Source organism: Elgaria multicarinata, chromosome 21 (assembly GCF_023053635.1).
Source record: "Elgaria multicarinata webbii isolate HBS135686 ecotype San Diego chromosome 21, rElgMul1.1.pri, whole genome shotgun sequence".
NCBI lineage: Eukaryota > Metazoa > Chordata > Lepidosauria > Squamata > Anguidae > Elgaria > Elgaria multicarinata.
This window is the reverse complement of record NC_086191.1, coordinates 4712124-4726257: the sequence shown is the minus strand read 5'-3', so window position 1 is coordinate 4726257 and position 14134 is coordinate 4712124. Positions and strand designations below refer to the sequence as shown.

The 14134-nt window shown below is 50.9% G+C and overlaps 3 protein-coding genes across 5 annotated transcripts in view; 2 read left to right on the top strand and 1 right to left on the bottom strand.

Moving 5' to 3' along the window:
* PSMD4 (proteasome 26S subunit ubiquitin receptor, non-ATPase 4) overlaps positions 1 to 14134 on the top strand; it is a 331723-nt gene that overhangs the window by 232865 nt on the left and 84724 nt on the right. The window lies entirely within an intron of this gene.
* On the bottom strand, positions 1761 to 9190 carry VPS72 (vacuolar protein sorting 72 homolog). Its single transcript, XM_063145736.1, has 6 exons — positions 8983 to 9190; positions 7791 to 7943; positions 7368 to 7479; positions 6086 to 6268; positions 4319 to 4463; positions 1761 to 3067 (listed from the first exon to the last, which is right to left on the bottom strand). Exons 1-6 carry the CDS (start codon positions 9118 to 9120, stop codon positions 2683 to 2685), a joined length of 1116 nt encoding a protein of 371 aa, XP_063001806.1. The 5' UTR covers positions 9121 to 9190; the 3' UTR covers positions 1761 to 2682.
* PIP5K1A (phosphatidylinositol-4-phosphate 5-kinase type 1 alpha) overlaps positions 13165 to 14134 on the top strand; it is a 62321-nt gene continuing 61351 nt past the window's right edge. Inside the window, exon 1 of one of the 3 annotated variants that reach the window (XM_063145723.1) lies at positions 13165 to 13274. In XM_063145723.1, coding sequence (XP_063001793.1) covers positions 13217 to 13274 — 58 coding nt within the window. In that variant the 5' untranslated portion in view covers positions 13165 to 13216. The remainder of the gene's footprint in view (positions 13275 to 14134) is intronic. The other 2 variants (XM_063145722.1, XM_063145724.1) reach the window with 2 other exon arrangements.

Below are 14134 nucleotides of genomic sequence, written 5' to 3'. Positions count from 1 at the left end.
ACATTTATTATTGGTTAAAACCTTTCTCTTCTCCCAGGCAATTCACAACATGGCTTGAATTTGTCTGTTTCTAACCGACCCCCAGAATAGCTGTTTTTACAAGGATACTGTTGTTTTTATGCTTACGTTTTTAAATGTTGTATATTTGTTTTTAATGTTTACTGTTTTTAACTTTTGTTAACCGCCCAGAGAGCTTCGGCTATGGGGCGGTATGTAAATGCAATAAATGTAATGTAATGTAATAAATAAATAAATAAATAAGGAATATCCTGCTTGGTTGTTACTCTCTCTTTTCTTGAAACAGGGAGCAATTCCCCAATGCCTTGTTTGACTTCCTTTGCCTCGTATATTTTATTAAAACCCCTTCAACAACAAAAATATTTTTTAAAAAATTCAGATGTTTCTCCCTACTGTGCTCTCTCTTCAATATACTACATTATATTGGCACCTACATTATATGCCTTTAGACGCCCTTTTATTCTCCCAGCATTTTAACAGTCTATAAATACATTTTAACTCGGTGTTTTAAATTTGTCGTTTTGCATTGCTGCTGTTTTGATCTGGTTGAGCTTTTATACTGCATTTTATATTATGGTTTTATACTGTTGTTTTATACTTTGAATGGTTTTAATTTTTGTGAACCGCCCAGAGAGCTCCGGCTATTGGGCGGTATAGAAATGTAATAAATAAATAAATAAATATAAAAAGACACCCTTTAGCTAAAGTTACAACCCTAATTCCCGTTTTCCAGAAGTCCCACTGAACATAATGGGATTTGCTTCCGAGTGAGAAAGCAAGGCTGGGAGCCTTGATATTCCTGCTCTGTAAGCCTCTGTATGTAATTTGGTTCTTGCAAGTGAACTCTTCAAATACCTGAAAGGTTGTCGCACAGACGAGGGCCAGGATCTCTTCTCGACCACCCCAGAGTGCAGGACGCGGAATAACTGGCTCAAGTGACAGGAGGCCAGATTCCGGCTGGACATCAGGAAAAACTTCCTGATGGTTAGAGCGGTATGACAAAACCTCAGGAAAAACTTCCTGACTGTTAGAGAAGCATGACAATGGAATCAGTTACATAGGGAGGTGGTGGGCTCTCCCACACTGGAGGCCTTCAAGAGGCAGCTGGACCACCATCTGTCAGGGATGCTTTTAGGTGGATTCCTGCATTGAGCAGGGGGTTGGACTAGATGGCCTTAAAGACCCCTTCCAACTCTACTATTCTATGATTCTATGAACTGCATGATGGGATTGCAATGGTGCATGTGCCTGAATGTGCTGAAATGCTGAAACGGTTGTATCAACAAGGAAATGCTGAATTGGAATTACTAACTGCCAAGACCCTCTTGATATAGTATGAGACAAATAAGCTAGCTTGATAAGGAGGACTGACCATCCAGGTCAATCTGACATTGCCAGAAGAGTTATGGGCCACCTGTGGATAAGGTATAATGGAGAAGTTTTCTTCGATCTGTCTTTGTTTTGCTTTCAAATTTTGCCAACTGCTAATTGGTTAAGATGCCACTGTGTATAAACAGACCTGCTTTTCACATGGCCAGGGGAGAAGTCTTTTGCCTGTAGGTCCCTCTCCCTGCAGCTGTATTTCGCTCAATAAAACGGAGTCGCCTTACAACCAGAGTGGATTTTTACCCTTGACCCGAGTAAACACACGTCAGATTGCCACGTCGACGAGAAGAGCAACGGATTCGAGGGAAGCGATCCTTTTAAGCTTTCGTTAGGCTGGCTGCTAGCAAGACCGCACATTTCGTTTTAAAAGCCATTTATTGACAAAGTGACTCAGACGTCGCCGAAAGGGAAGAACATTTTGAAAAATCTGGAGGGGCGGCCTTCTTGCCCTGATGGAAAGGCCTCGGGGGGGGGGGGGACTCATTCTACTCCAACGAAGCGTGCGCCTGGCTTTTCCCCACCCAGTTCCCGGCTATATTTTGTGGCCAGCTGGGGGCAGAAACACCTTCCTTTTGTGCTGACTCAATGGGAGATCAGTCACATCCTGTTGGACCAGAATCCCTGGCAGGTAGGCTCTGCTTGACTTGGGGGACGCCAACAGAAGCTGCAGGTGACCCTGGGCACAGAAGGAGAAGAATGCATTTAAAAAAAGAAGTAGAAAAAAAAAGGGGTGACCAGACAGAGTCACTCAGCACAGCGCCGCTGTCATAAAATCGCTACAAGGATAGAGTAGAGAAGCTCTTTGCCCTCCAGATGTTGAAGATTCCAATTTCCAGGTGTTCATCGCAGAAAGAATTTGACTTGTCAAAGACAGGAGGGGCATCATCTTTTGACAGGCTTGGATTTTCAATTTAGGATGAACTGCTATGCCTGTTTAGACAAAAGGATGTCCTACAACGCCCAGTGGGCCTCAGCCAGCCACACATTGTAGGACTTTTCCCGGTCTAAACATTGCATCCTTATGCTGTTTACCTTTGGGAAGGCAAAAAATGAATTGCCAGACCCAAGAGATTCCGTTCATTCGTTACTGGACTGGGATTACGCCGCGTTGACGGGGTCCGTCCGGATGTTTCAGTGGAACGGAACAAAACTGGTCCTGGGGACAGATCAAGAAAACGTGAATTGGGTAAAAAGCTCTCCTTTGGTCTCCCGAGATCTTGTTTTCACGTCCCGTCCCTCGATTTTCACGCCTGCGGAAGGGGAGACCGGGTGCGCAGCCTACGTGGCCGGGACGCTCTGCTTAATGATGATCTTCTGCCTGGTGGCCCGGACGCCGGAGTCCGACATGGGCGAGCCGGCGACGAGAGCGGCCGAGGCAGCGGCGGCGTTGGGCAGGCCGTGGGCCGTGATGTACTTCTTGTAGGCCTCGCGGATGATCTTGAAGGCCCGGATGTTGGAGTAGGGGATGTCGGTGATGGGGTCGCGGTAAGTGGCAGCCTTGTGGGTGACGGGGCAGATCTCCTTCATGGGGAGCTTGGGGGCCCGGGACTTGGGGAAGAAACGCTCAAAGGTGTCGTCGTCGCTGAAGGTGAGGAAGGTGCGGGAGCATTTGGCGGAAGGGGCCGGCGAGGCCTCCGGGGGCGGCTGCGTTTCCTGGTCCAAACTGAGAACAGAACAGGGGAGAGGCATAGGGAGGCGCAAGGTGAAAACAACCTCAAAAACAACGTCTTCCCCCCTTATCCTTCCCAGGTTGCCATCGTGGGACAGAGGTCTGCCCCAAAACAATGTTCCAAATCGTACCTTTCCCCAACCCGGTGCCCTCTACATGTGCGGGGATCCCAACTCCCATCATTCCAAGCCGGGATGGCCCACGGGTTGCCATCGGTGGAGGCAGGTGACTCTGTTTTCAACAGGGGCTGCGATTCCGTGCCGGTGAAAACCAGCCAGAACCCTATCCAAGGTGCTGAACCCATTTCGCTCCTTTAGAGGTTTAGCGGGTTCTGACTGAAACCCGGAACGGAATTGCAGCCCCGCCAGAAATGAAGCCACCCGCCTCCACTGGTTTGCCACACACACACATCTGAAGAGCACCAGGCTGGGGGATGCGGCAGAAGGTGCCATCCTGAGAAATGATTTCGGATAGACTGAGATGGCAGCACAACAGAAGGAGAAAAACAATGTGGACTAGTAACCTGACAGCCAGAGTGGATTGGGGAGCAAGGCGGAAACCCCTACGCACCCTTCCCCAGGAGTAATTCTACTGACCACAGCGGAATGTAGACAAGGCAAAGACTGAAAGGTCAAAATACTTAACCCGAGCCTGGGGTCGGCCTCTTAAGCCAGCCATTTAAGAGCTGGAAAATGCCAGAGGAGACCCCGAAAGGGAGATAAGCCAGGGGCAGCCGGCTAGCAATCTAGCCCGATTGCTTAAACAGCGTCATCAAAGCGCACAGCAAAACATTGCAGGGGCTCACGGATGCCTAGCGGTAGTTGTTCCACCACCCCACCAAACAGCGGGAGAGAAGAGAGGCGGAGCTGTCCGCTCCCTCTGCTGAGACACCGGCTGCCTGTGGCTCTCCCTCGTCACCTAGCCGAGGGCCATTCCGTCAGTCTACCCAAACGGGTTCCAGTCCAGCTGGGCCACGCCCACCGTCGCAGCCATCTGATGAACGGGCAACCACCCCCACTCACCTGTGGCAGCCATGCTGTGGAAGCACCCACGACACAGCGTCGAAGCTCCAGATCCAAAAGGAGGGGGCACCCCCTGGTTTATCACGCCGTAAACGACGTAAGCGGTTCTGTGTCGGAAGGCGGGTCCCCCTTAAACATTCTTACGGACTAGTAACATTTGCAAAAAAACCCACGTCTTGAAAGAATTGTGCCTTAATCCAGCCCAGCGGCAGGTGGAACTCACCCTTCAACATCCACGTTCTCTTCCTTGAAGCCCAGGTCGGAGACGAGGGGCATGGTGCCCGAGTAGTAGCGGATGGTGGGCCCCGCGCACTTCCGCTTCTTTTGCACTTGGCGCTTCTTGTCCGCTTCCAAACGCTCGTAGGTCTCTGCGGGGGAAGGAAGGGAGCCGGGGGTCTGATCAACCGAGATTTCGACAGGGGCGTGTTGGAGGCCCCACAAGGCTGGTGCTCCACACAACACGGAATAACGGGCTCAAGTTAAAGGAAGCCAAATTCCAGCTGGACATCAGGAAAAACTGTCTAACTGTTAGAGCAGTACGACAATGGAATCAGTGACCTAGGGAGGTGGTGGGCTCTCCCACCCTAGAGGCCTTCAAGAGGCAGCTGGACAACCATCTGTCAGGGATGCTTTAGGGTGGATTCCTGCATTGAGCAGGGGGTTGGACTCGATAGCTGTGTTGGCCCCTTCCAACTCTGCTATTCTATGATTCTAGGGCAAGTTTCTGGTCCTCATGATGACAAAACCTTGGGAGGCACAGGTGTAGTTCCTGATCCAGCGTCCCTAACAGAAGGTGCAAAGTGCTGGGGTTTAGGGCTCAGCAATACTACAAACGAGAAGGATCTTGGAATTGTTGTATATCGCAAGCTGTATATGAGCCAGCAGTGCGATATGGCTGCAAGAAAGGCAAATGCTATTTTGGGCTGCATGAATAGAAGTAGAGCTTCCAAATCACGTGAGGTCCTGGTTCCTCTCTATTTGGCCCTGGTTAGGCCTCATCTAGAGTATTGCGTCCAGTTCTGGGCACCAAACTTCAAGAAGGACGCAGACAAGCTGGAGCGTGTTCAGAGGAGGGCAACCAGGATGATCAGAGGTCTGGAAACAAAACCCCATGAAGAGAGACTGAAAGAACTGGGCATGTTTAGCCTGGAGAAGAGAAGATTGAGGGGAGACAGGATAGCACTCTTCAAATACTTGAAGGGTTGTCCCACAGAGGAGGGCCAGGATCTCTTCTCGATCCTCCCAGAATGCAGGACACGGAATAACGGGCTCAAGTGACAGGAAGCCAGATTCCGGCTGGACCTCAGGAAAAACGTCCTGACTGTTAGAGCAGTACGACAATGGAACCAGTGACCTAGGGAGGTTGTGGGCTCTCCCACACTAGAGGCCTTCAAGAGGCAGGTGGACCACCATCTGTCAGGGATGCTTTAGGGTGGATTCCTGCATTGAGCAGGGGGTTGGACTAGATGGCCTTAGAGGCCCCTTCCAACTCTAATGTTCTATGATTTCTTGGAGGGCTCCATAAACACCCCAGGACTGTGCTGATTATATGACGGAAGCGTTTCCAGCCCTGGTGGCTCTCCAGATGTGCTGGACCATGACTTGCAACACAGCTGGGGGGTGTTGGGAGGGGGGAAAAGACTGCGCTGAAATGTCAGCCAACTACTTTGGCTCCCATTTGCCCCACTTCAGGCCTTCCCCTGCGCACCATATTAGCACCCCAGGAATGCAGCTGCCGGGATTATGCTCCCCTGGCGTACCTACGCTGCACACATACAAGCCTGTGCCCACATGGAAACCAGGGGTGTAGAACCCCATGCCACGAAGCTATTCCCACACGCACAGCACCACTTTTTCACAAAGCTCAACCCCCCCCGCCCCCCGAAAGCAGAGCCACTGGAAGCGTAAAATCCGTTTAGGTTAAAAGAATTTTAAATCTCACACTTCCTTGCGGACTAGCTGCTTCTCCAGACATGTAAGGCCAACTCACCCAGAGAGCGCAGGTTCAGCTCCTCCGTTATCTTGGCCTCCTTCAACAGCTCTTCCTGGGTCAGCGGCCTCTCGTAGCTGGGCCCTGCGCCTTTCTTGCGCTTCGACTGAACCTGGCGCTCCTGAACACGGAGGAAGGTCTGGCGGGTGTGCTCGGTCGTTGACTGGCGCATGTGCTTACGGCCTGGACAACGGGGGAGCAAGGCGGAATGCATTTGAAAGACGGGGTCAGGAGAGAGTCTCTAATTAAGGCTATAGGTAATAAGCTTTAAGGCTATAGGTTGTTACCTTTAGAGCCCTACATGGTTTGGGTCCAGGCTACCTGCGGGATTGCCTTCTCCCGTACAATCCGCCCCGCACACTCAGGTCCTCTGGGAAGAATCTCCTTCAGCTAGCAAGAACTAGATTAACAACTGTTACCCAGAGGACCTCCTCTTCTGCTGCTCCCAGACTGTGGAATGGCCTGCTGGAGGAGACTCGTCAACTTAACAGTCTCCTAGCATTCAAGAAAGCTATAAAGGCCACCAGTGCGGGAGGAAGCAGCAGCCAGGCACCTCTCCACCATGCCTGGGTCCAGCTCCAGCTGAGAGCCCCCTCCCTCCTGCTACCAACTGTCTCTGCAGAGGCCACCAGTGAGGGAGGAAGCAGCAGCCAGGCACCTCTCCACCTTGCCTGGGTCCAGCTCCAGCTGAGAGCCCCCTCCCTCCTGCTACCAACTGTCACTGCAGAGGCCACCAGTGAGGGAGGAAGCAGCCGCCAGGCACCTCTCCACCGTGCCTGGGTCCAGCTCCAGCTGAGAGCCCCCTCCCTCCTGCTACCAACTGTAACTGCTGAACTTTGCAACTAAGATTGTAGTGCCTGAATTTGCTTTCCTTTTCCCCCTCCTCCTCCTCCCTCCCAATCCCCTTTCCTTTTGTGTCATGTCTTTTAGATTGTAAGCCTGTGGGCAGGGACTGTCAAGAAATACTTTTGTAAGCCGCCGTGAGAGCCTTTTTTGGCTGAAGGGCGGCATAAAAATCCTTAAATAAATAAATAAATAAATATAAAGACTGATCTCTTCCGGCAGGCCTATCCAGTGGAATTTTAGGATGTTTTTAGGATGTTTTAACAATGTATATTATGTTTTAATTCAGTTTTATGTATTTTACCATTTACTGTTGTTCCCCGCCTTGATCAAAATGGAGAGGCTTATATCAGTGAGACCCTTGTGGGCTTTGTCAGGTGACCAACCGTGCCCACCCTCGACGCTGCCCGTGCTCAAAAGCTGCCGTACAGACACATACTGTCTACCACGTCGTCCAGGAGCTCTACTGGCGCCGATCTTTCTTCTCTCGCTTTCTGAGAGCCACTGGCGGGAGCGTCCAGTTTCTTGGGCCTCAGGCTCTTGATGGGCTCCTACAGAAAATTCAAACAACAGAATCCAGGAAAGGGCTTGGTTGATATATTTCTTAAAACACCTAATATGCTACAGGTCACTAAAAGGACAAACAAAACACCAAGTGTCACAGCCATCACCCGACTGGGGGTTCTGAAATCATGACAAATGATCATATAATTACAGCCACGTGGGCCAGGACGTAATTATACAACTATGCCACAGCCCAACTGATTTTAAAAAATACAAATAAACAAGTCCAAGATCCGTGAGCGTTCTGGGAAATCAAAGGTTTCCTCAAAGGAATAACAGTTGTCTGCCTCTTACTTACCTTGTAGGCCTTAGTGACAACTCTGCGTTTCCGCTTCGGCTCATCATCATCCTGATCGCTGCTGGGTTCATCTCCCTCGTCGATGTCAAAGTCGGAATCCACTTCGTCGTCGCTGTCCGACTGGTCGCCTTTGTATTCGTCATCGCCGGATTCCTGCAAAGCACCCAAGGAAACGGTTAGGTGTTGGCCACCCTTCCCAGGCTCAGCGACTCAAATTGTCAGCCGTATAATGGGAAGGTTCTGTTGGGATCTGCGCTTTTCCAAGGATCACCACCACTCCTCCCCATGTGACATCCTGTAGACCAACCTGGGGCCTTCCAGACGTGTTGGACTACAACTCCCACAATCCTCTCACGACACTGAGGATTGTGGGAGTTGTATTTATTTGTTTACTCTTCAGTCAAAAAAGACTCCCATGGCACCAGGTAGGGAAAGGTATTTTTCCTCCATCAGCCTCCCTTCTAAAGTCACTCCTCTCCAAAGAGAGCCAGTCATATGTAGCAGATAAGGCTGGAAATGGAGAGACCCAGGTTCAAATCCTCAGTAGGGCAACTTTGGGCCAGTCACTGACTCTCAGCCTAACCTACCTAACAGGGTTGTTGTGAGGATAAATTGAAGAAGAGAAGGATTACATGCGCCGCCTTGCTTTTCTTGCAAGGGGGGGGGGAAGGCAGGACACAAACGTAACAATAACGGTTGGATGATGGGAGTTGTAGTCCAACACATCCCCAAATTGGAGATGATCACCAGATCACCCCAACACAGCGCCCTCCAGATGCTCTGGACTACAATTCCCATTATCCACTGAACCAAGGGAATGATGGGAGCTGTTGTCCGAATCATCACCAGGTTGGAGAACGCTGTTTAACCTGGTCCAGGCCTGTGTAGCCCCGCCCCCTCCGCTTTCCCTTCGGCCAATCAGCGGCAAGCGGTACTTAGGCAACGCGTTCGAAGCCCCGCCCCACCGCTTTCCCTTCGGCCAATCAGCGGCAAGCGGTACTTAGGCAACATGTTCGAAGCCCCGCCCCACCGCTTTCCCTTCGGCCAATCAGCGGCAAGCGGTACTTAGGCAACGCGTTCGAAGCCCCGCCCCACCGCTTTCCCTTCGGCCAATCAGCGGCAAGCGGTACTTAGGCAACGCATTCAAAGCCCCGCCCCTCCGCTTTTCCGTCATCCGGGCGCCGCCCCCTACCTCCGTGAAGCCCCCGTATGTAGTCTGGTAAAACTCGTCCTCCTCCGCCTCCAGCAGCCCCGAGAGCCGGTTCCCTGCCGTGCGCCGCGGCGCTCGGCCTCCGGCCAGCCCCATCGAAGCGGACGCCACCGACGCCATCTTTGTTTTCTCTGTGGCGCGGCGATCGATGCGCTCGGCACGCAGCCGCGCGGCCTGGCTGGAGGCTGCTCGCCGAGTCGCGGAGCGGCGTCAGCGAGGGAGGGAGGAAGGAGCACCGAATCAATCGAGCGCCGAGCGAACGGATGCCGAAGGTGGCCAGGCATGAGCGCCGAGCGGCAGGGAGCGAATCGAACGCTGAGAAAACCAGGTCTTTGCTGGACCAAGACCAAAGGATTCGAAAGCACCCCTCCTCCTGTTTCCAACAGGGGACGGCCGAGTGCTTCCTGGGAGCCACCACAAACAAGGCCTCCTTTATGAGTGCCCCGATTTAGAGACAGGCTACCTTCTGGACATGGAGGTTTCATTTAGTTGCTGCGTGCTGGGACACCTGTCATACATGAATTTGTTATTTGTAAAGCCGCATGTACAGGTGGTGCTATGGCAACAACAATGACAACATCCCTGATAGATCAGACCAACGGTCCATTCAGTCCAGCACCCTGTTTGCAAGAACAGCCAGTTGTAGCTCAGTGGTAGAACCTTTGCTTTGCATGCAGAAGGCCTCAGGTTCGATCCCTGGCATCTCCAGGTAGTGCTGCAAAAACCTTGCCTGAAATCCCGGAAAGCCCTTGCTGCCAGTCCGTGTCGACAATATTGGGCTAGATAGACCAAGGATCCGACTCAATATAGGGCAGCTTCCCATGATCCTCTGCTTCTAGGGAAATACCTCTCCCTTTTTTTGACTACTAAAACCACCATTGGCTATTGTGCTGTCCGAAAGCAGCCAGTGTATGATCTGTGCAAAGCTGGTAGGTCAACGGTCCAACTCTGGGCCCGTTGTGATCCGTTTCCCTTCTATGCTTCTGTACCTGACCTGTGGTTTTAAATTGCATTTCTAGCCAATCAAACAGACCTGAAGAGCCGTCTCAGCGGCGCAGTCCAAAGTCCCACCCACATTCATAGTGACTTCCAAAAATATATTTCGCATTGGATTGCATTCATTTTTATGTACTTATTTGCTGACGTCCTCTGTGTTTTAAGAGGACACTGCTTCTGGCTCCGGGGCTCCGAAAGGTGACAAGCAGGGTACCGGGAGCTGGGCTTAGGTTTACCTACTGAACTTTGCTCCCTCTCTGGGACGCTGGCCAAGGGAAACTTTGTTTTCTTTTCCACGCTTTTATCAAAAGCCATCTTGGCCTGTTGCCTAATGATCCCGACCGCATTTGTGTGACCTGCCGGCCTCAGCTTTGTCCGTTGTTGCTACAGGCTTTGCCTTCTGACTGTTATCTTCCCGACAACGGCTGAAATGGAAACAGGAGCCGCTTTGTGGAAGCGATGTGAGTTTTCCTCTCCTCGGGTGGGTTCTTCAGAACGGCATCCTCAATGAAAGAGGAACTGCTCCCCTTCCACCCAGATGATTTCATCAGAAGAATGGCCCAACCCTTCAAAGGCAGAGTTTGGTGTGTCAAAGTCCAGTAAACTCAATGGGCCCAGGTTTGAATAGGATAACAACATCAGAAGTGCCCTGATGCTGGATCAGACCAAGGGTCCATCTAGTCCAGCACTCTGTTCACACAGTGGCCAACCAGCCATCGGCCAGGGATCATCAAAGCAGGACATGGTGCAACAGCACCCTCCCGCCCATGTTCCCCAGCAACTGCTGTATATAGGCTTACTGCCTTTGCACAGTAGCCATGGGTAGCCTCCTCCTCCAGGAATTTTTCTAATTCCCTTTTCAAGCCATCCAAATGGGTGGCCATCACTACACCTTGTGGTAGTGAATTCCACAGTTTTAACTCTGCACTGTGTGAAGAAGTCTTTCCTTTTCTCTGTCCTAAATCTCCCACCAATCAGCTTCGTTCCCTCAACCTGGTGCCCTCCAGTTGTTTTGGACTTCAACTCCCATCAGCCCCAGCTTGCATGGCTAATGGTCAGGAATTCTGGGAGTTGTAGTCAAAAACGTCTGGAAGGCATCACGTTGGGGGAAGCTGGAAGAGAAAAATAGTTTAAAATAGGGGAATGTTTAGTGTCAGGTGGCATCTGCTAGCCTGACATTTTGTATTAACAGTTATTGACATTTTCTAACAAAAAAATAAAAAATGTTAATCTGCAACATTTGTTTATTTTAGTACAGAAGTTTAGTAGGCGTGTTGAACCAATTAATCAACCCTTACCATTCTACTTTAAATACGAACCCATTGGAATAGGTCATGATGACACCCTGGCAAGGAAAGAATAGAAATTTGGACAGGAACGCTTTGTAATTTCCTTTGCTGGGGGAAAGGATTGGCTACTGGGCCAGGTTTACGGATTTGTTACTATTTATTTATTTATTACATTTTTATACCACCCAGTAGTCAAAGCTCCCTGAGCAGTTCACTAGTGTACAAAGGCCTAAACAACTTGGGACCAGGATATCTAAGAGAGTGCCTTCTCCCTTACCAACCTGCCTGATCACTGAGGATGTCGGAGGGAAGGCTTCTGATGGTTCCACGTGGACCTGTGGCCCCATTGGAATCCACCAGGAGAAGAGCCTTTAGTGTGGTGGCCCCTTTTCTGTGGAACTCCCTGCCACTGGAGGTCAGGCAGGCGCCACCACTAGGCTGTTTCCAGTGTCTCCTGAAAACATCTGTTTCTAGAAGCCTTCCCCAACTGACTTAACCACTGTTTTTCTGCCTCTTTTGTTTTTAAATTCATAGAATCATAGAACAGCAGAGTTGGAAGGGGCCTACAAGGCCATCGAGTCCAACCCCCTGCTCAATGAATAATTTGAATTTGCTTTTTTAATCTTTCTTTTACTGTTTATATCTATGTTCATCACTCTGGAATCTGTGTTGGATAATTGAGCAGGCTATAAATGTTGTAAATAAATACATAAAAAATAAATAAATAAACACAGGAGTCCTGTGTTCAAGTTCTACACCAGTGGAAGAATCGAAAAGTTGGCCTTGGAGAGCCCAATGACTGAGTCTCAGTTTCTGCATCTCCAGAACAAGAATATGAACCAAGGAGTGGCTTTCATTGCCAGTACGTTTCCTGAACTTCTTCCGCAGAATTCAGGGTAGCGCATGCAGCTTTGTCGTCACAACGACTTGGTGATGTAGGTCAGTTAGAGAGAGAGCAGCTGATGAAAGACAACCCAATGAGTTTCAAGACAAGGTGGGGTTTTGAAAGCTGTCTTTCCGATCTAGTCCAACTTTCCATGTTACACATATAACGGCGGCTCTTTACTAGGCCGTGGCTTCATGAAAACAAATGATACACTTTGCACTGAGTTGATGGAACAGTTTTAATACATTTTATTTATTTTTAATTTGAAATTGGTTTTAGGCTGCATTCAAGGGTGAACCGCTCTTTGTTTTAGAATATATTGTTCTTAATAATAATAATACTTAAAATAATTATTAATAACAGCAATAATATATGATGTCACAATTGCATCACAAGATGAAGTCATTCCAGTAGAGGAATGGAGCAAGGCCACATTGCCATGGCGACAGTGCCGCTGTGCCAGGGAGTGCTCTTGATTGGCCAGCCTGCATTGCTATAGCGACACGAACTCTGCCCCCGCCTGCTTACGTTGGAGCATCCTTTGTGACGGTGGGCGAGCCCCGCCCACTTCCACGCAAGCCATGACGACACTGCTAGAGAACTTCGACCGGCCACTTTCCCCTCTGGCGCATGCGCAGTGTCCTCCCTCCCTTCCGCTCCCTTGGCTACCCGCGTTCCGTTATAAACAAGGCGGTGGCGCCCTTTCCATTTTTTTTTTAAACTCTAGATTCGACACCCCCCTCCCAGCAGAGCAAAGTGGTTCGTCCCGAAACCGTTTGGGCGGGTCCATGAAAGGAAGCGGGTGTGCGACGCCTGTGCGCGGAACTGGGAAAACAGGAGGCGTGGCCACCCCTCCCAACGCGGGGGTGGTGCGGCCCGCAGTCGCGGCGCAAAGCGAGGCGGGCGAGACCAAGAGGAGAATCCGGGGGGGGGAGGAAGAGGACGCGAGTAGGTGGGGGAAAGGACTAGTGAGAGGAAACGAGGAGGCACCAAAAAATAATAAAATAATTTAAAAAGGAGGCGGAGAAGAGGGAGAAGCGCTAAGATGGCGTCGGCTGGGCCCGAGTCTGGGGGGAGCAGCAGCAGCGGTGGTGGCACGACAGGTGAGGGGGGCCTGAGGGGAAGGGGGGGCTAGAAACCCCTTTTTGTGAAAGGGTTAAAATTTGCTGTGGGGGGGTCGTTTCTTTTCTATGGGGCCAGGGTTGAATGTGGTGATGGGTGGGAGGGTTGCCTTTTTTCCTGAGGGGGAGGGCGGTTTTGAGAGCCCCCCTATGAATTTGGGGGTCTTCATGGGGGAGGCCTGTGAGACCCCCCCTCTTTTCTCTCTCGGCGGGGAAGATTTGGGAAGGAGTTATTTACCTCATGTGTGTGTTGGGGGGGGACTTATGGGGGGAGGTTGAGAGGGGGAGAGGATTTGGGGAGGGGTAAATGTAGCCCCCCCCTCAAGGGGCGGGGGGAGAGGAAGAAGTGGGGGGGTTATGTGAGTTGGGGGCGTCGTTGTCAGGCTTTAGACTGGGGGGGTCCTGAGGTGTGGGGGGGATGAGCCCCAGAGAAAGAGATTAGATGGACTTTGGAGTTTTTAGTGGGGGGGTGGCTAAGGGGAGGATGTTAAAAGTGACCCCCCCCAAATAGGAGGAGGAGGTGGTCATGGGTCTTATTTGGGGGGGCACTTGGGGGAGGAAGAGGAAATAGTTTGGGAGGGGGGATAAGGTTCCCCCCCTCAAATGGGGGGGGATTTGAGGAGGGAGATGGGATTGTGGGGGGGTGGGAATGAGGTAAGTGGTGGGGAAGAAGTTTGATGGGGTCTTATGGGGCGAAGGGGGGGGGTTAGGGAGAGTCAGATCTATCCCAAACTCTATGGGGCGAGGGGAAGATTCTGGTCCTCCCCCAATGAGTGGGAGGAAAGAAATGAGGACCCCCCCCTTTCCTCAATGAGATAGATAAGGGTTTTTTTTGCATACAG

Excerpts from the sequence above, each read along its gene's own strand:
- VPS72 (XM_063145736.1), bottom strand. The coding sequence starts at position 9,120 with ATGGCGTCGGTGGCGTCCGCTTCGATGGGGCTGGCCGGAGGCCGAGCG. Across the intron at positions 7,944-8,982 it reads CATACGGGGGCTTCACGGAG|GAATCCGGCGATGACGAATA; the intron begins GTAGGGGGCGGC and ends GGTGCTTTGCAG. Across the intron at positions 7,480-7,790 it reads TTGTCACTAAGGCCTACAAG|GAGCCCATCAAGAGCCTGAG; the intron begins GTAAGTAAGAGG and ends AATTTTCTGTAG.